The sequence below is a fragment of the Manacus candei genome, unplaced genomic scaffold, assembly GCF_025592945.1.
Source record: "Manacus candei isolate 608988 ecotype Guabito, Panama unplaced genomic scaffold, ASM2559294v1 h1tg000043l, whole genome shotgun sequence".
Taxonomy (NCBI): Eukaryota; Metazoa; Chordata; class Aves; order Passeriformes; family Pipridae; genus Manacus; species Manacus candei.
The window spans coordinates 18,114,133-18,135,628 of NW_026138091.1; the positions used below are offsets into that span (position 1 = coordinate 18,114,133).

A 21,496-nucleotide genomic window follows, 5' to 3' on the forward strand; every position below is an offset into this window, starting at 1 on the left:
CTTCCTGCCACTGGCCAAGGCCAAGACAATCAGGAGTGATAGTAACACCTCTCTGATAACATATTTAAGAACAGAAGGTTGTTGCGCAGAAAAAATTCCAGCCAGGGAATAGTAGAGTGAGAACACGGGAATAACAACGTAGACACCAAGGTCAGTGTAGAACGAGGGGCAGGAGGTGCTCCAGGTGCCAGAGCTGTGGTCCCTGCAGCCCGTGGTACAGACCATGGTGGAGCAGCTGTGCCCCTGCAGCCCATGGAGGAGCCCATGTTGGAGCAGGTGGATGCATGAAGGGGAGGCTGTGACCCCGTGGGAGGCCCAGGATGGAGTGGGGTTGTGCTGGAGACCTGCAGCCTGTGGAGAGGGAAGCCCACGCTGGAGCAAGTTTTTCCTGGGTAGGACTTGTGGCCCCTGTGGGGGACCCACATTGGTACAGCTCATTCGTGAAGGACTGCACCACATGGAGGAGTGACCCACGGCACAGCAGTTTGGGAAGAGCTGCTGCCCGAGGGATGGACTCACGCCGGAGAGGTCCATCAAGGACTGTCTCCCGTGGGAGGGACCCCACAGGAGCCAGGGGAAGGACTCCTCTCCCTGAGAAGCAGCAGAAACAACAACTGACCGTAATCCCCATTTCCCCATCCCCCTGCACCGCTGGGGGGAGGAGGGAGAACATGGAAGGAAGGAGGGATGGGGGGAAGGTGTTTTTAAGACTGTTTTATTTCTCACTCTTTGGCTCTTATCCTGTTAGTAATAAATATAAGTACTATCCCCACTTTGAGTCTTGTTTTACCCATGAAGGTAATCAGTCACTGACCTCTCCCAGCTCTTATCTCTACTCATGAATTCTTAGCTGGTTTTTTTTTCTCTCTCCTCTGTCCAGTTGCAGAGGGAGAGTGAGAGAGCGGCTTTAGTGAATACCTGTTATCTGGTCAGGGTCAACCCACTACACCTGGTAACAAGAGCCTGTCTGCAGGGATGCATGGGGCAAGCTAAGAATTGTTATTTCTGTCCATTTTGACCCTGTTTGGAAGCTTAACTATTCTAGTTTATATTTACATAAAATTGGCTTGCTTGGTTTTAAAAGCCTTCAATATTTTTTAGAAAATTCACTATAGAAGACCTGAGTAGATTCATCTTTGAGTATTGGTTGACTTGAGCTCAGAATTTCTTAAGGGAAGCTTTAGAGAGAGGTGAAATATTAACTACTCTTTTCTTATCAAAGTACATTAGAAATCAGAATACTGCATTATTTTCCCAGGTGATAAATTATAACTAACAGGTAATGTCCAGGACAAGTGTGACTTGAGGAGGAGCTGCAAGCTTACTCTGTGTGCCATTCCCAATGTGCTTGCTTGGTACAGGGTGCTAATGCCCACCTGCAGGATATTCACATTCATAACCCTGTAACTTGAACTCACTTTGGATTGCTTGGCTGTTGTGCCTAACAGTTTCTTCTGATGCTGTTTGCAAGAAGTAGATGTGTTTGTCTCCCATCTGACCTGCAGTAATTCTGATGCAACAAGGTGATCCTGGTAACTAGCTTGACTTGTACTTGTTGAATAATTTAGCTCAGGTTTGTTTCTGGGTAGCTGGCTATCCAGATTAGGCATCTTATATTACTACCTATTGTCATGGTGACAGAGCTGGCTGCTCTCTTCTCCCCTCTCTGAATTTTCTGAGTGCAATATGAGGGCTGTCCTTGCTTGGGGTACAGTATAGCAAATCTTCACTGACAGACTTGGATGTGGCACAGTGGCCTGTATATGAGTGTTGTTTCGTTTATGTAATAGAATTCAAATATATGCACTGGATGCACTAATATTAGCTCTTAACTACTAGCAAGTGGGAAGCTAACTGAAGCAATTATGTTTTCTTAGGTCTGTGCAGTTAACTCTTGGTTTTAATTAGCCTGTTGAAGTGTTACCAGAATTCCCTGTCAGGAAAAATATCTGTATGTTTGCAAACACATAAACATACACAAAATACCGTCTTATTTATATTGGGATGTTATGTAAACAAAAGATTGTCAGAGCAGCTGCTAACGCATCATACTGCTTAGTGGAGTACTTGTGCATTTCTTATGAAAAATAATCAAGTCTTTGTTGAAGGACATGGTGCCTGTGTCCATATGATCTGTGTTTGACCTGGTCCCAGTGAAGTGCTGTGCAGCCCCTGTGCCCTGGAGAAGGGGTCTTGCTGCAGTGCAGGACCTCCCAGCTGCTCTGCCCAGCAGCAGCAAAGGGAGAAGGGTGGTTGGAGTAAGAGCACACAGGCCTCCCTGGGCAAAGCCAGGCTGTACAGCCAGGCTCTCCAGACACAACATTGCTAATCTGTTTTCTTTTTCAGGGTAAAATCGCTTTACCTTTTCTCCTCTGTGTAAGGAAATTTTTTAAACATCTTGCTGGAGAGCCGACTTCATTTGGCAGAATGAACATTAATGACATTGGCATGATTAAAAGTTATTTGGAGCGGATAGTTTTGCAGCAGTTCCCAAGTTTTTTTGAATGCTGATTTCTTTCACCTAGAAAGTTGGGTTTTCTTAATTTATGCATATTGTGTGTGAGGGTTTTGATGTTGGTTTATATTTTCCTTAGAGATTCATAGGAATGCGTATATGATGTCTAAAGTGGTCAAAGTGTGGCTAACTGTCAAAGGTAGGATGCAATGGTAGGTGTGGTAAATATTGCTACAAAGTCTAAAAGAAGGGCAAATACTCTGATCTCAGGTTGCAAATTGTGTTTTAACTTTACCACAGTAAAAAATATATGGATACTACTTTGAGTTTTAAATGTATTTACCTAAAATGTTTTGATTTCTAGGAACTTTGAACCAAAAGAACTGGGGCAAGAAATATTCAACCTGTAATGGTGCCAAACAATCGCCTATTAATATAGATGAAGATCTTACCCAAGTAAATGTGAATCTGAAGAAACTTAAATTCCATGGATGGGAAAAGGAAACTCTGGAAGATACTTTCATTCGCAACACTGGCAAAACAGGTAAAAAGACAGATTTCCTGTTTGGAGCTAAATGAGGTCAGAAAAGTGGACAGATGGACAACTAACCAAAGACTTGTAATGGATCATTTTCATTTCACTCTTCCTTAGCTGATGCATTCTGAACTTACCTATTCAATAAACAAACAAACAAACAAACAAACAAATAAATAAATAAGAACAGTGATGACAATAGTTAAACATAACAGAAAAATCACACAAATAAAAATTATGTGCATGGATAGATATAGCCAAAACAATCACATTGTTACTATCATCCCATCATGGGCACTTCATAGAAGCTAAACAGTAATTTGGCATTTGCTATGAAATAATGGTAATTATTACTACATATGTAGACTCTAATGAATATGCAAAAATTATTTTTTAAAAGTATGAATAAATTACCTACCCATCTGAAAGCACTTCATGAATGAGTTGAGGTTTCAAAAAACTCAGTGAGATGGGATTCATCTCACTTACACATAGACACATACAATGTAGAAACTTGCATCTGAATTACTCTTGTAGACTTCTAACAGTCATAGAAGAGAATTAGGTGCTTTTATGGTCTGATTTGTCTTACCAATTTTAGAATTGTATTTTAGAAAAAAAGTGATTTATAACTACAAGTTCCTATTTCTCCCAACCATAAAAGAAGCTTATGGTGGTATTTAAATTGTCAGACAAATCTTTTTGCAACCCCTTATAAATTCAGGATAGCAGTAACTAAAAGCTGCTTGTTAGAAATACTGTTTCTGGTTTTGGGCATAAGTGTAGAGCAAGGAATCTCCAAACAATGTTCTTTGCCTTCTACCAGTTCCCGTGAGACCCCTAGACCAGCCTGTTTAGTTTAGTTTAGTTTAGTTTAGTGCAGTTTAATGCAGTTTAGTTTAGATCGTTGTTCCTAATTTCTGTTCTTGGCCCCGTCTTGTTTTTCCTACATACTACTCACAAATCACTTACTTCCCTCTTGCCCTACTAGCGGAGATAAGAAGTGCATTTGTCTTTTCAAGATGCCCCTGAGAAAACATTCTTTAAAGTCCTTGAAAGTGAACTGAGCTCTTCCTCATCTACAGAAATTCAGACATTATACAAGGAACTGCTAAGCTCACTAAAATTGTCTTCAAGGTTTTGAGGAAAGTAATGTAATGAAACTGAACTCTACTAGTGGTCTTTTCAGCAAGAGGTGAAGCAATTCTCAATAGCTGGAGATGGGAAAGCCAAAATGTATGGCTTCAGTCTGCTCCATGCTGCTCCTTCTCTCCAGAAGACAAATGCTTAGACTCATCTACAGTTTGTGTGCAACTATGTCCAGCTGAAGACCTGTTATCATGTTTTCCTGTGGGAGACAGCTCCACAGCTAAGGGGTCTCATAGTCGGGACAGTCCCCCTAAGAACTGGATAAAATTTTCTTTTCCCATGTTGCTTCATGATTTGTATTTGGTAAAAATGGCATGCAGGTGTGTATTTTCCCTTTTGTTAAAAAACCGGGTGCTTTCAGGAAGTTATGTGTTCGGGAATTTCCTTTCTTAGACAACCAGCATGGTGGTTGTCAGTTGTCTGAGCTTTTTAATGTAGTTCTATGTCTAGTTTCAGTTAATAGGAGACCAAGTGCACTTCATTAAATGATTATTTTATGAATTTCAGCATGAAATGAAACATTTTCTCCATGATAAGAGTGAATTACCACACTTCTTACTTAGTTTAAATAACCAATTTCCTGTCAAATTACTTACGAAATACAGAGAAATATGTGTATCATATTACCTTCTAGCACCTAATACTGAAATATGAGAGTTATAGCTGCCTTGGCTGGTGTTTACCTTGACACTCCTTATTTTCTCTCTTTCTCAATTTGTTCAGTGGAAATTAATCTGACAAGTGATTATTACGTAAGTGGAGGTGGGTTAGACACCATATTCAAAGCAAGCAAGATCACTTTTCACTGGGGAAAATGCAACGCATCATCAGATGGATCAGAACATAGTTTAGAAGGACAAAAATTTCCTCTTGAGGTAAAGTACAGAATTGATTTTGATTATTTCGATGATTTGACAATCTGAAAAATTAATATTCTTTACTAAATACCTTTGTTTATCTCTTGATTTAAGTCTATTTGCAAATATAATCATTCACTTAAATCCAAATTAATAATATCTAAATTATGCATTTTAGAAGGGCAGTGTAAAGTGTTAGTCCATGGCATGTTGGGAATGTCTAAACTTTGTTTTCACACATCTTTTAAGATGATATGAGATGTCAGTTCTGCTAATCTGACGAAGTTCAAGCTCCCACTAACAGTTAAGCTCGTATGAGTTTGACCTATCATATTCCACATCAGTTCATTGTTTATAGTGTAAATGGACTTCTCAAAGCTAGGACTTTGCTGAGAGCCCATTGGAGCTGCTGGACCTCACAGAGACAAAGCACGGCCCATGTCACTGGGCAGGAAAGAGCTGGTAGTGGTGTGCCAAGAGCCATGTGAGAGCAGGTCCTGGGTGCAGCCACATTCACAGGTAGCCAGGCCAGCATACCCCGGCTGGTTTGGCAGAATAGTTTGCAGCAGCATGGGGATGGAGCAGCTCTCGCTGAGATACACAAAGGCACGCTGCAGGCCAAACTTTCTACCCTCAACATGACATTGTGGTCATTTTCCAGTTAAAAAGATGTAGTTGTGGCAAGCAACTGTGCTGCTCCTCATTCCAAGTACTTTGGGCTTCTATGTAAGAGCAAAGCAATAGCGCCAAGAATGACCTATACGCAGGGGAGAGCTGTGAGCCAGGAGCTTTCCCTGGGCAGTGTCGTTTCCTTCGCCTCATTAGCCATTCGGAAATACCCACTCACGCTCCACCTGTCCTGCCATTGAAGAGAATGTTCTCTTCCATCATCATCTCCTAGAAAGCTGGTCACAACAGAACACTGTCCCATTTATGTTGGTGGCCCAGTGCTGGAGATTTCCCAGCTGCAGTCAGATGTGGGCACAGCATCCAGTAATCTTACATTACCAATGCTTCTCTACACTTACTGCAAGGCAGATGCAGTAGGCACATCTTGAAGTATTATTCATGTTTTATCACTGATTTCAAGATTCATCTCGCCTGCGTCCTCTAGATCGTGTGTCCAGAAGAGGAGAACTCCTGCGTTCTTAATACTTTTCCAGGAGAGGTTGTTTTTAGATAGCCAATTGCTGATGAATTCCATTCTTTATCTTCAGATAATGCATGTAAGATAGATTAAAAAAATCTATATATTTGTATTGAAATTTTTTGTTTGGATGTTTTTTTTCTCCAAATGGTAGTATAAGTAACTGCATTTTTAAATTTTTTAATATATATATGACATTTGAATGTATTTTTACTTGCAGATGCAAATCTACTGCTATGATGCAGATCAGTTTACAGATTTTGAAGAGGCAGTTAAAGGAAATGGAAAATTAAGAGCTTTATCAATTTTGTTTGAGGTAAACAAAGTATATCTTTGTGTCATTTAACAAGCCTTAAAACACACCAAATGTTCAAACTGAATTTAAGTGGTTCCGTTGTGTGACCACTGAGCTAAAAAAATTGCATGTCTCTTTCTAATTTATTCTTACAGAAAAGCAAATGGACAAAACATGTTTGCTTGGCTTTAAGTCATCTATAATTTTGGTGGTAAACTGTAACTTTCAAATTTTTTTCATGAAGCGTGCACTGTTAAAATACACAATTTCTTTTTAACAGGTTGGACTAGAAGATAATCCAGATTATAATGCAATCATTAATGGAGTAGATAGCGTTAGTCGTTTTGGTAAGTTTGCCTCCATGTTTTATTGATTACTGATTAGACTAAATTCCATTTCAGTGTGATTAAGAAACCTTTAAGACATTGAGGAGCACAGTATTGTATTGCTCAGCCGTGTCTGTTTTGTTAGAAATTACAAAAGTTATCTGAATAGACTGGAGAGCTCACAATCACCAACCACTTGAAATTTAACATAGGCAAGTGCCAGAGACCGGGTAGTCCTTATTATTTGTACAAACTGGGGAATGAGAGTCTGGAGAGAATCCCTTTGGAAAGAGAGCTGGGGGTTTGATTTGATGGCAAGTTAAATATGAGTCATCAGTGCCCTGGCAGCCAGGAGGGCCAACCATGTCCTAGGGAGCATCAGGCAAAGCATCACCTGCCAGTCGAGGGAGGGGATTGTCCCACTCTGCTCTGCACTGGGGCAGCCTCACCCTGGGTCCTGCATGCAGTTCTGGGTGCCACAATGTAAGAAGCTATTAGAGAGCGTCCAGAGAAGGGCAACCAAGATTGAGAAAGGTCTTGAAGACAAGACACACAAGGGGTGTCTGAGGTGACTTATTTTGTTCAGCTTGGAGAAGGGGTGCCTCATCACAGTCTACAACTTCCTTAAGGGGTGCAGCAGAGGGGGATTTGCTGATCTCTCTGTGGTGACCAGTGATAGGACCTGAGGACATGGAATGAAGCTATGTCAGGGGAAGTTCAGATTGGACATCAGAAAAGGTCCTTCACTGAGATGGTGATCTGTCACTGGAACAGGCTCCCCACAGAAGTAAGTGGTCATGGCACCAAGCATCTGGATGATGCTTAGTCGTATCATTTAGTTTTAGATAGTCCTGTGAGAAGTAAGGAGTTGGACTTATGATCCTCATGGGTCTCTCTTCCAACTTGAGATATGATTTTCTGTGATTTATTTACCCCAAGACTGAGTATTTGTAACAACAGAACTAAGTGTAAATGAATAAATCTAACTATCAGGAGAAATTTGCAACTGTTTAAATGCTAAACCCAGGTAAATCTGGATTTATTATGTGAGTCTTTTTAATCATACATTTAAGCATTTTTATATCTGGTTGGAAGCCGGATAGTGCTGTTGCAGCTATCCAGGATGGGTCTTACAGGAGTGAGACTATATGAATATCAGCATTCAGTAGGCTCAGAGGAGAGGAATCCTTTTTTTCAGTAGTTCCTGTGAAAATCTGAAATAATCCAATTATATTGTATTTGTAGTAGCATTATTAAGACCAATTGTTAACAATTTTGTCTTTAAGAAGTGCTCTGACATTGTTGCTTATTGGAACACATTGGAATTTAGTGTGGTACATGAAGAGATCTGGGCTCAGTCTCTAACTCGGTTTCACAGTGGCTTTGCAGAAGAATAAACATGAACGAGCATGGTCTTGAACAGGAATATTTTCTTACATCATGTCCATAACCTTAAGTAAACCGTCTCAGATTTCCTTTATGTAATGATGCTAGATTTTGTAAAGGTCCTTTAGATTGATAGGTTGAAAGTGTACAGAGCTGTTTTTAAAGCTTTCAAAAGTATGATGCTAAAATCAAGATTTTCTTTTCTCTGGGAAACAAACACTATTCAACAAATATAAAAGGGAGCAACTTTCATGAATTATAAAGACAGAGGAGGTGAAAATGTAAAGCAGTTAAGATTCATTACTTTTGTGTACCATCTTCTATGAAACAAAAAGGGGAACGAGTAATACATCAAGGCAGATGCCATCCTACAGCCTTGGAAGGAGCTGTAAAACTATCGGTAGCAAGATTCAAGTCAGTCACTACATGGCACTTCAACAATGAATAGAATATCATTTTCTTGAAAAAATTGCAAATGAGCTCAGAAAATTCAGGTCATGAATAATCAAGTTGTTTCTTCTGAAGAAAGGGGAATAGCACACAATCTGTCTTTGTCTGTGATGTACATGAATTGTTCTTGTCAGTCATATCTATATTGTGCTTATTTGAATCCGAATTGCTGAGTTCTCAAGCTCTGCAGAGGAGCACTCCTGTTTCTTCTGGATGAACTCTCTGTTTTTCATTATTCTTTGTACATGTTTTATTTTGAAATCCAGGCTGTCAACAAAATTTTAAAATTTTATTTTAAAATCTAGACTGCCATTAAAGGACATTCTAAAATCCAAAGCTGTGAAATGTATGGCAAGATTCTTACTATGAATGAGAAGTTTCATGTCCCCATGTCAAGCATCTACATAAAATGGACTGGCATTCTTTTTTCCTGAGGCAGGGATATGTTAACTAGACATACCAGATAGCAATAATAGCTTCTGTCTGAAGGCCGATTAATGTTTCGACAGGAGAAACAGAAGGATGGGCTTTGCTTGGCACTGCCAAATGTTCCCTTTTCACGACACATGGAAAAGAGAGGGGGAAGAGCCAGCTCCTAAACCTTAACTCAGTAGAGCAGTCACTCTACAGAAGAAAGGCACCAATCACTTGTAATAAACTGTTCATGTAATGTCACCAAATTTGTAAAGAATTATGAAGACAAAGACAGTTCAAAAATCTGTACAGGGTTCAAGTAACAGACATCTAAAACCACAAGTAAATGCAGGGTCTGAAAATTCATTAGATATTTAGAAGGGAATATTTACCAAATAGGAAGAAATTTAAAATCAGTAACTTTCAATTGAAATAAGGTATATAAGGATCTATGCTATTCCAAGCTGTGAAAAACAGCATTAATTTGGATGCACTAGACAATAAGGCATATAATTGTCACAGACTAAATAAGTCTGCCTTGTTGAAGTTGGCACCATTTATGCCAATTTCTGTTGCTGGACCCTACTGCCATACCAGTAGAAACTTAGCCTTCTGAGGATGGACTTTCAGCAGTTCCTCATGCTTACTAACAGTTGACAATGTACCAGGTAAACTGCTGACCTGAAAGATGTGATATTGTTTTCACAGGACAATAAACAGGGTGGTCACACTCTCCCAGAGGACATCTTTGCATTCTTTGCTGCTTTGTGTTACAGTTTTTTGCTGTATTATCACCATTTTAAAAAAACCTGATCCACAGAAATTCTGCTTCCACTTTCACAAGTTGTATTAACTCTCGAGTCTAACATGGTAACAGCTCCCCAGTCAGTGATTTTCTGCAGCAGTTTGGATCCTGCAAGGAACTCAACAACTTGATTAATTTCAGGGAGAATTTGAAGCCATGTAATGAAACGTAGAACAAAGATTTAACGTATTTTTTTTTTCTTTGAAGTTCAAGAGTGGGACAAAGATTTGGCATCTTGAGCGTTTATGAGTAAGCTTACAGATGAACAAATTCTTGTGAACCAATGTACTGATTACTCTATTTATTACTGGAGTAACTCAGTACACCTTCCCAAATAAACAGAGTTGGTTTTGAAGTATGCTTATTCAAACTAAATAAAAAAGGCCCTGCAATTTATTTGTATGTTAGTCTCTCTGGAGATTAGATTTTGAATAACCTCAAAATTAGCACGTTCTTATAATGGTAACTCTTTTAGACAGTGAGATTTCTATTTATTCATTGCTTCTGTAGTATTTTAACCATCTGACTACTTTTTTTTTTTCAGGAAAACAGGCTGCCTTAGAACCATTTATTTTGCTGAATCTTTTGCCGAATGCAACAGACAAATATTACACTTATAATGGATCTTTATCAGCTCCTCCATGCTCTGAAACAGTTGAATGGATTGTGTTTAAAGATACCATAAGTATTTCTGAAAACCAGGTAATTTGTGTAATGTTGTAAAACCAAAATATTATACATAATACCAAAGAAAAGTATTTGCCATGTACGGCATTCATTGCCAGCCCAACAACATAGCTTTTCTTCTATCTAGTTAGAAGTTTTTCATGCAGCCTTTAAATTAGAAAGCATATATATTACTGGAGTGTGTTATCTTTTCCTTTTTTTTTTAGTTTAGGACTAGAATCTGAGTCATTTCTTGTCTTAAAATGGGTAAGAACATACTCCAGGCTGTCTGGACTTTGAACTCAGATAAACAGGAGTACAAAACACTCTTCCCAGCCAAATGGTGGTGCTTGGCAGAGCACAGCTCCAACAGCAGAGTAATTGAGAAATACTGGTGGAGTAAACCATTAGATTTATTGATGGTACAGAAGAACAAAAGTTCAGTGTCATGCTGGATAGCTCAACTGTGAGACTTTAACCAGCAGCTTCTCCCCAGAGTTTTTGCCTGCTGGCAGTATCTGCTCAATTTATTTTGACTTTTGACTTCTTTTTTTTCCTCACCTCTTCTAGTTAGCTGTATTCTGTGAAGTCCTTACAATGCAGCAGTCTGGCTATGTTATGCTGATGGACTACCTACAAAACAACTTTAGAGAACAGCAATATAAGTTCTTTGGGCAAGTGTTTTCCTCTTACACTGGACAAGAAGAAATTCATGAAGCAGGTACTTACTGACCAATCATTCCTCTCTTCACAAGTTGAAAGGCAATTTTCGGTAAAAGATTCATCCAAGTATGAAGATACTCATTTTAAACCGTGCAGAACACAGCACACTGTATTATTACTCATAAATCTATCACTTCAGAGAAAAAAACTAGCAATCAAAAAACATGTCAGATTAAATGGAGTGGAAAATTAAATGCTTGTCTTGACCAAGCATTCAGTGAAGATCACGTCAGTTCAGGCTTTCTTGCACTGCCCTTTTAATGTGTTTCAGACCTAAACAATGCTGCCTTTTCAGGGACTGCAGGAGAATTTTATTTTACAAACCCATTTGGTTCCTTGTCATATAGTGTGAATGCTTTTACAACAGAGACTGAAGTGAGGTCACCTAACTAATTTCGTGTAGTCTGCTTAGAAATTGATAGATAAAGGGAATCCTAGAAGCCAGATTCTAAAACTTCAGGGAAGTTTATGAAGGTTATATGACCAAAATAGTACATTATGTAATGGGAAACAAGATCTAGCACTAAATATGGAAGTCAATGATTTCTATACTTAAAAGCACAGAAGAATATAGAGTAAACCTTTAAACTGAGGGCATTATGTTGCCACTTGGGTGGGGATACCTGTAGATTCTTAAACTCAATTGTGCTGAACTGTGCTTAATTAGACATAAACAGCTGACTGAAGCACATGGCGTAGGTGTTCTACAGATTTAAAAGAAGTGTGGTTTCATAAATATACTTATTTATATTTATGTACATACATATATATATGCACAAAAATGCAGCTATAGATTTTGTTTAATGTAGAACATTAGAGAAGCATTTATATTTTCACCTCCATTTTAAGAGAAGGTAAATAAGAACCCCTAGGAATCATTAAATTCAAATGTCCAGATGTAAAAGCTGTAACATGAATGCCAAGGTCTCCAAGAGTGAAAAGGCTTATGCATTTCATGTTTAATAATGCATAGTAGTCAACAGAAGAAAAATAGTCTTTTTAATCCCTTTACAGGATGCGAGAAAAATTACAAGAGTGGGTCTTAGTAAGGTAGACAATTGAAAAATTATTTTGCATTGTGAAACCTAGAATCCTAATTTTCTCCTGCTGCTTTCAGTGTACATTCTCATTAGGCAGTAGGATTAAATGTTTGATTTATTGCTGTTCTTAATACATGACATTTCTTAAGTAGAACTAAGTTTCATTGGAAGAGCTAAAAGAATATTTATATTCCATTTTAAACTAATTTCAGCCAAATATTGTCAGAATTGTTTTCACAGTGACATCCTCAATGTTCTTGGTGTACTAGCACTGTCTTACTGTGTACATGGAGATGCTTTGTTCCCCAAGCCTGACTAGTAATACATGTAGTTTCCCTATATGATATATATGTATGTATGTATTTAAGCAGATTAGAAGAGCTAATCCTTACAACCATATTTTAGGATTCAACTAAAGAAGTGTTTTGAAATTGTAATGTTTTACCTCCACCAACTTCAGCTGTCATGCAAATCTATTTATAATAGAAATCATTATTTATTCCTGTAAACCTGAGAACCATCGTGGTGGCTGCTGAGCCCATTACATGACTTCCCACCCACCCCACCCTTCTGGTGAGGCCCCTGGTGTAAGGGCAGAAACCTGACTCTTGTTAATCTTCCTGGAATTAGTACAGGTATAAAAAACAGTGGGTTGTTAAAATTTAAGACTGACAATATATAGTGATGAAAAATATTTTTCAGCCTGTTTTCCCATGAGAAATACAACTGTATGAAGTTCAGCAGTTGTCTTAGTTAAATTCTCTTGTGAGACAAGGGGTCATGCCTTTACCCTTTCACATTCCTCAGTCGACATGAATAACCATTCTCAGATTCTATCCAAATATTTGTGTGGGACACTTTGCACTGGCACAGTGCGTGGTGTGCAGGTGCCCAGGTGCTGGCAGTGGTGGGTACATGGGTGGCCTCTGTGAAGAGAGCCTGGGGCTGCCCTGAGCCAGACACAGACAGTTCCAGCTGGCTCCAACCCACCCACCTCAGGGCACAGCTGAGCCCCTTGGCCATGGTGGTGGCTCTGGGAAAACAAAGCTGCACAGCAGTGAGGAGTGAGGAAAAAAGTGTGAGAAGCAGCCCTCTGACACCTAGGTGAGAGAAGGAGGATGTGCTCCAGGAGCAGAGACTCCCTTGCAGCCTATGGTGAAGATAAGCTGTCCTGTGGCACACTTTGGAGACTCCATGCAGGAGCAGGCTCCTGGCTGGAGCTGTGGCTTGTGGAGAGAAGCCCATGCAGGAGCAGATTATCTAGCAGGTCTGTGACCCCGTGGGGGACACAAAGTATAACAGTCTGTTCCTGAAAGACTAAGCAAACTGGAAGAATTTATGAAGGACTGTATCCTGTGGGTGGGACCCAATGCTGGTGCAGGGGAACAGCATGAGGAGGAAGGAGCAGCAGAGGGCAAAGCATTATAACTGACCAAAATCCCCATTCTTTATCCCCCTGTGCCACTGGGAGTGGGGAAGTGGAAGAGTCGGAATTGAAGTTGAGCCTGGGAAGAAGGAAAGGGGGGGGAGATGTTTGTGGGTTTGGTTTTGTTTCTCACTATTCTACTCTATTTATTTTTTGATAAATTAAATTTCCGTAAGTCGAGTCTGTTTTTCCCATGATGGTTACTGGTGAGCGATCTCCCTGTCTTTATCTTGACCCATGAGCTTTTTCATCTTACTTTTTATCCCTGCCCTGCTGAAGAGGAGGAGTTGGAGAGCAGCTGGGTGGGTACCTGGTGACCAGCCAACATCAGCCTGGTACACATCTACTGTCCTGCTCCGCCTCCATCACAGAGAGAGAGTAGACTGGGAATACTGATGAACTACTTTTTGCCATATACTGTGTCAGGGATCTGCAAAGCCCCTGAATATCTTAATGTAAATGAAGTGATTTCATGACCTCAACAATTGAAAAGCTGCATTTAAAAAGATAAAAAATCTCAAACCTAGATTCAGCTAAAAGTAGAAGAAAGCAACAAATGTGGGTGGAAAACAGCCAAATGTGGGCAGCTTATAAAGGTCTTCTGGTCAAAAATACAGTCCAGGCAGTTTTTGACAATGATTGGGCTAATGTACCCTGTCGTTCCCCATGATGCAAATGAGTTTAGATGAAAATTTTTTAAGTTACATGAGTACCATTTTATTCCACGGAAGAATAAACAGAGATAGGTGCATTATCATGATGTGCAGTGCTGGTTTTGCATATGATATGCAAAACCAGCATCTAAGTACTCATCTGGGGAAAGCAGGGACTTGAGTTCAAGCCCAGCAGGGGTTTGAATAGGCCTCTGACTTCTGTGAATTTTTTGCTCTTTTGTATTTTACTGCTTGAGACTTGTAATCCAATTTAATATCTGTGACTTCAGATTAGTAACAGACTTGAGAACTCCCTTTCTTGCTCAGATTTTCCAAAAGTCGGTATCAGAGCAGAAGTATTTAATTAGGTAAGTTGTTATGTTCCTTTCTTTTCCTAGTCTCTGGAGAAGGAAAATGGGAAAAAGCAGGAGCAAAGTATCTCTGTGTTGCTAAGACTGGCAGGAAAGAAAGGGAAACAGAACAGGTAGAATGACTTACAAAGTGACATCAGAAGAAGGGCAAGAGAACACCTTGGGAAGGAATGGAGGTGAAATAATAGGTAGATGATTGTCATGTAGCAATATTGTTGGTCACTGCTGAGATGAACATCAAAAGATGGAGAACAAAACAGAAGACAACTTTTTTTCTTGGGGAAAAATAGAAGAACCATCTGGAAAAGGAAAAAATCCCAAAGAACTAACATTGGAGACACCAATCTTGTATCTTTAGAAGTTCTATAATACTGCTCTGTTACTCTGAATACAGTCAGAGATTTCAGAACCAAATTCACTCACAGACAAGAAAGATGAAAGGAGGAAGAAGAGAGAGAAAAAAAAGAAAAGTGTTTGGAACACAGAGAAACTTGGTGTTTACATTATAAAAAAGCATTTTGAGAGTAATTTTAAACACCTTCAAAAATTAATAACTGTGGAGTCTTTAGAATCATTGAAAAAAAATTAAATCAGTTTAAGTCATCTGTCTTAATACTCAGAATTGGAAAGGGTGGTCTAGTGGTTTGCTTTTGCCATCTGGTGGAAATGGTGTGAAATGAAAAATTTTAGTAATGGAATAGAATGTACACAACTTGAGATTTTTTTTTTAATTTGCTCATTCAGTGTCCTGAATAAAATGGCATATCAGTTACATAGCATAGTAGATTAAAAACTTGGCAAGCTATTGAATTCAGCTAATTTACACAGACTAATACTACCTCTATCATTAGCTTACACTCGCAAACAAAAAAATTAAAAAAGCCTTGATGCTTATTTTCCATTGACTAGGTCAGACCAAAGCTGCTCAGAACTGCCGACCTGCGTACAGAACGAAAGTAGTTTTTACAAATATTTTTGAGAAGTTTGAGTGCCCTCTTGTGTTCACTTGGCAAAATGCAAAGCTAATGGACTTCTTTCTTTCAAAATGCAGTATTTTCCACCAAAGCATTGTGGCATCATGGTGTTTGCTTCCTTTAAGAGGACTCCAAAGGATCTGCACTTGTTTTCTTAGTTAGCTAGATAGGTTTTTTACTTGTTTTTGCTCGATATTCACATTTTGTTTTAAACAGATTATGAGATATAAAAAATGTTTCCTCATTTATTCCATATTGGGAATGACTATGTATATACCTCTCCAGTACCTATGGAAGTGCACATAAATGTAATTTCAGTACCTGAGACAAGCAATTCCCAAAAGCTAGTGCAGGGCCAGATAGCCACTCTGAGCATTTCAAACCAAAGTTCCAAACCACGTAATTTCAAAAAGATAAGAAAAGGGATTTCTAACAGGAAGTATCAGGGACCCCTGCCTTCATTCTGAGACATCAGAACAGATCTAGTTGCTGTGCTCTCGAGTTGGGAACCAAAGTTGGTGAACACTTTTGTGTTCTCCATTCTTCACTTCTGTGTCTGTAGACACAGTTCCCCCGCAAGCAGAAGGGACGATGAGAGCAAGCAAGGAGAATGAAGTCTCAATACAAATCCAAACCATCCATTTATGATGCACCTCTGTATGATACTGCTTTATTTTTGTTTGTATATCCTAACTCCCTAGACATTTTTTCAGTGAGCTTCAACTAAATAATTTACATTTTCTGCTAATGTAGTTTTTTCATCTGGGTTAATCTACATTTGACCTTTTATATTATTTTTAAGCCACACACAATTGTACTTGTACAATTTTAAGAACAAATGTCAGAGTCTCAGCAAATTTCTTGTGTACTGATAATCAGTACGTCTGTGTATACATATGTATATGAAAATATCAAAATGTTCAGCTTATTTGAATAAGATGCAGAGATTGGAGGATAAAACATGGGAGACTGGCGAGGGTCGCTACCTGACCAAGCTCTCCTCTGGTGTGCAGGTTCCAGGCACACAAAGAAGGTGTGTGTGAGCCAGGCCCAGGATTGCAATGGCCTGACCAGACTTCTTCAGCAAATACTTGCTAATATAATAATTTCTTAGCTGCTTCCTATGTGCCTTTTGTCTCTCCTTTAGGTACTATAAAAAGATTCAAACATCACAGAGGGGAAGTTCAAGTGTAATAGGTTTACCTTTAACATTTAAATATTTAAAAATCTACTCTAGATTACAGTCTATTATAGGTGGTGAGTGTGCAGGTCTTCTAATACTACTCTGATAGACCCATAAAGACAGAATAATAGAATTTTTTTTCCTTGCAAGGACAGATATATGAATCTTTATGTTGTGTGGTTTATATATTATTTCTTAGGAACTGGATATTACATTTCACAAAATATAGTGTAAGAGTGAGGGAGATGAGGCTCAGTCCACAAATTGCCTTGCTTTTGAAAATCTGGTGTTAACATACTGGTTCTGTTTATAGTGCATGACATCTGAAATATTTTAATGGAAGGCTAAAAACGAGACACATGAAAGACTTGCATTGATTTTCTCAGGAGGTAGCTCAAGATCTTAGTAGAGTCACTTGTACAATTTAATAAATACCATATTCTTTCCTCTTTTAATAAATACCATATTCTTTCCTCTTTTCTTTCTTCCAGTTTGCAGCTCAGAACCTGAAAATGTTCAGTCCGATCCAAAGAATTATACTAGTCTTCTAGTTACGTGGGAAAGACCTCGGGTTGTATATGACACCACAATTGAGAGATTTGCTGTCTTTTATCAACAGTTGGATGGAGAAGACCAAACTAAGCATGAGTTTCTGACAGATGGGTATCAGGACTTGGTAACTTACTCTTCAAGTTTCATAAAAAGGAGTGATGGCATAACAACTCTCTGTTAATTACCTTAAGGGATTAAACTCTATCTGGGAGCCAATTCCATAAAAAATTCCTTCTTTGGCTCCAGCTGACAGAAGCTGTAGTTCATTTTTCGGCCATAAAGCCACAAAGACAATTTAAAAAAAAGTAAAAGCCCTCTTACCCAGAAGAGGGAAAACCTCTGCAGGGAAAACCTCTGGCTTGCCTATACTGGGTCCAAATGTTTATGACCATGTCAATTACAGAGCTTGGCCATAAACCTGTTAGTCAATTAATAGTGATCTGTACTTCATTGCTCACGGATGTGAAAGAATTACCTACACAGACATCTAATAAGATTCAATTCAATCATACTGCTATAAGTATTAAGTTACTGATTACAGCTTCATGTTATTTTACTGATATGTTCCTGTAACCCTCTTTAAAGACTCATAACTTATCACACATAATGTTACCTAAGCTTGTGTTGAGCACTAAATAATTATATAGTTTGGTATCCTCCATATTAAAAGTTACAAGATTTTTTTTTAAGTTGACTGAAGAACATTTGTGACAATAAAATATAAAAAAGCATACATTAGAATACTAGAAGAAAGGAGCTTTATGGTTCATATGAAAAATGCGTTATTAAAAATTAATATTTTCAAATATCTTATACTTATTTGCAAGTAAATTATTAAACATGTTTTTTTTTTCTTTTAGGGGGCTATTCTAAATAATCTGCTGCCCAATACAAGTTATGTTCTTCAGATAGTTGCTGTTTGCTCTAATGGTCTATATGGAAAATACAGTGACCAAGTCATTGTGGATATGCCTTTAGAGGACCCAGGTAAGTGGTCTTTTAAGCTTAGTGATCTCTTTTAGCTGAAAATCTGTATTTGAAGTAGTAGTTTGTTTGCAAACCAGTTAAAATGCGTGACTATCAAATTATGCTAAAATGAAATTTCAAAATCACTGCAGTTAACCCTCAGCATGTTCCTTGCTACTGATATTTTACATGATGTAATTCCTTTTAAGCATTACCTATAAAAGACTGCATGTTAATTTTTTTAACTCTAAGAATATTCTGAAAAACACCTATCTGATTTCAAATCTCACAAGTGTATCTTTTATCAATATAATGTAGGGAAATAAAACTCTGTTTGGTATTATTTCTCTATGGCTCAAGCCCAAAATTAATCCACACAGCTAAATTATTAAGGTAACAAGTAATACAACCCCAATATATTATTTATAAGTCTGTATTAATGATTTTGAAATTTTATTTCTTATGAATACTTGGAGTTTGATTTCAAAAGACTTGTGGCGATGGAATTCCCTTGCTTCTTAATGCTGCCTTGCAAAAAATCAAAAGTCCTAACAAATAAATCTTAATGATTTCACAGCCAGATTTACTTCTTTTGTCTGCTGGTAAATATGAAATAATTTGAAACTATAGCATGAAGCTTGATTTTGTCCATAATAATTCCTTAAATTCTGTGAAAGTTTTAGTATCAGACCCAGCTCTTATGAAAGTGAGAGCTATGTTTTTAACTAAGAACCCTGTAATTATTCATATTAAAAAATCAAAGACTTTCTAATCATGCAAGGAACCATTTTTTATCTAAGGGCCTGGATTTTGTTGTTTATTTATATATTCTGTAAGTTCAGTTTTACACTTACATAAGTCTGTTTGGCTACAGCAAAGTTCTTAGTGATGTTGTGGTGTACTTGGGAAAACAGGTCAGTTTTTCATTTCAAGGGAGCCACATTCCTTTACAGTGAAAAAGAATATGATTCTCAACGATCTCTACTGCATGAATTATGGACTAACAATGGTAACAGGCTTGTAATAGTGTGTTTTTGCCTGTAGGAGGAGGACACAGCATCTGGTATAGTACATACAATTTTTCAATAAACATTTAACTTGTCTTTCAAACACAATACATTAAGAAGAATGCATTTTTGGAGTCTTATGCTGATATCTACCAGAATTTTCCTATTTCTCTTTAGTTTTCTAAGAATTCCACAAAAAAGTTGTGACATTCTGCCTGTCATTTCACTTTTCTGCTTATCCTTTATCCATCTCTTAAATACTATATTCCTCCACTTACTTTCCAGAATTCACTGGGTTTGTGTTTGAATAATTTTCTCAGATAAGTTCATCTACACACCCCACATCCATTTCTATATGGAATGGCAAATAAGCAGAGTAGTGTTGTCATTATTAAACAGTAGTTCAACCAATCAAGTCAGTGCAGTGCTGCCATCAGAGCTGTAAGATTTCTGAAAATAGATACCGCAAAACAAAATCCAGTATAGGTGGTATCCACAGGATAAACCATCCTTCTGCTGCTACTGCTGTAACCCTGCTCTGAGGATGAGTTGCATACCACCCTGCTGTGTGCCTCCCTTTGGCAGGAAAGGCTAATGCAGAGGCAAGGAGAGAGACAGGAGTGCTGGGTAAGCACTGCCCACTACACCTGCAGTGCAAGCAGATAGTCCTGGGGAACAAACTCAGCAAGAGGACAACGGGACATTTGGCAGCCTGCAGCTGGCCAGCAGTACAGTCACTGAGCACAGCATCCACATATTGCTGCTGAAGTCATGCAAAGCAGTGGCTTTGCATTCATTCCAGTAGAAGAAAGAGTGAGGGTCTTGCTTTGGAAATACGTACTGGAAAATTAAATTCACCTTCCAGTATGTCAGCAGAAATTTCTCTTGAGCTTTGTATGCAGTTCTGACTGTAAGTCTGATAGTCTCAAGCCTTTTTATGCAGATGCACCATTAATTTCTTTGTTGATATTTTAAATTCTACAAAATATAAATAAAAATAGGGGGAAATTTTTAAATAAAAATGAAATACCAAAATACAAAAAATATTTCTTTGGTATGCTTCCTATCTGAAATGAACACCAGATTATTCAATCTACTTTGGTTCTTTTATTTTGACACTTCCACAATGGCACCTCTCAAAGTGTTGGATGAAAAAATTCAGGGGAAAATTCCTTCCATGTAACTAGTATGATTCCTAAGGGTGGACATTGCTCTATAAATTTCTAAATCTCTAATATTAATGTTTATTTGCATACTTAATTTTGCTAATTATTTACATCTGAATTAAGTGCTGCAAATATTGCAAATATTTTTGTATTTAATTTTAAATATTCCTAATATTAAACAAGAGATATATGAGAATGTAGATACCTAATGAGAAAAATTTGTTCAGAGCAACTTGCTGTTTTCAACAGTAACATCAAATTGGTTTTGTGATCTGCTTTATAGATCTGGAGGCAAAAGGGGATTTCTTGGAGCTCCTGCTTGTGAATTTCTGAAAGAAAAGTTATCTTCACCATGAAGACATGAAATAAAGTTGACTCACATAAAACATAAATTAAATCTTTCGTTTTCAAGAATTACTCTGAGTAAGCCAGTTTAATTAAGATGAAATTCACTGCAATCACCTCCAGATCAATTAATATTCATGTTAAGAGCTAGAGCAAGGCATGAGTCATGCAGAGGCATCAGAATGGCCTTTCCAGGAGGAATTCTGCCTTTGGAGTGACCACTTCTAATGAGGGAAGTTTCAGTACACAAATCTGATATTTAAAAAGCTCAAGACCATTGTTTTAGACTTTTCCTTGTGAGACACTTGCAAGAAAGTGTTTCTCATGCCTTCTTCCCATGCAGTCTGTGTGCCTCCCTTATGGGGTTAGTGAGGGCTCTGCAGCCTCTGGTGATCCACAGACAAGGTTTAAACCCTGTTATTCTCAGCAGTGCTTTGTAAGAGAGAGAACCTCTCTCAGGCCATGCTCGCTGCCTCAGTTTGTGGAAGCCTCAGAAGCAATGATGTGACACTGGGCAAACCACCATAGTGGAGATCTCTGCTCTTTGGGATTTCCCTTATCTCTTGAGAGTGGCAGCCTTTCATCTTGTAATACAGTATGTGCGC

General features: G+C 38.3%; 1 protein-coding gene across 5 annotated transcripts in view; it reads left to right on the forward strand.

Annotated features, from left to right (window-relative positions):
- Nucleotides 1-21,496, forward strand: part of PTPRZ1 (protein tyrosine phosphatase receptor type Z1) — a 138,850-nt gene that overhangs the window by 71,558 nt on the left and 45,796 nt on the right. For all 5 annotated transcript variants that reach the window (XM_051795349.1, XM_051795351.1, XM_051795350.1 and 2 more), the window contains exons 3-10: nt 2,820-2,999; nt 4,863-5,014; nt 6,364-6,459; nt 6,719-6,785; nt 10,364-10,521; nt 11,056-11,206; nt 17,347-17,531; nt 18,268-18,394. In XM_051795349.1, coding sequence (XP_051651309.1) covers nt 2,820-2,999; nt 4,863-5,014; nt 6,364-6,459; nt 6,719-6,785; nt 10,364-10,521; nt 11,056-11,206; nt 17,347-17,531; nt 18,268-18,394 — 1,116 coding nt within the window. The remainder of the gene's footprint in view (nt 1-2,819; nt 3,000-4,862; nt 5,015-6,363; nt 6,460-6,718; nt 6,786-10,363; nt 10,522-11,055; nt 11,207-17,346; nt 17,532-18,267; nt 18,395-21,496) is intronic.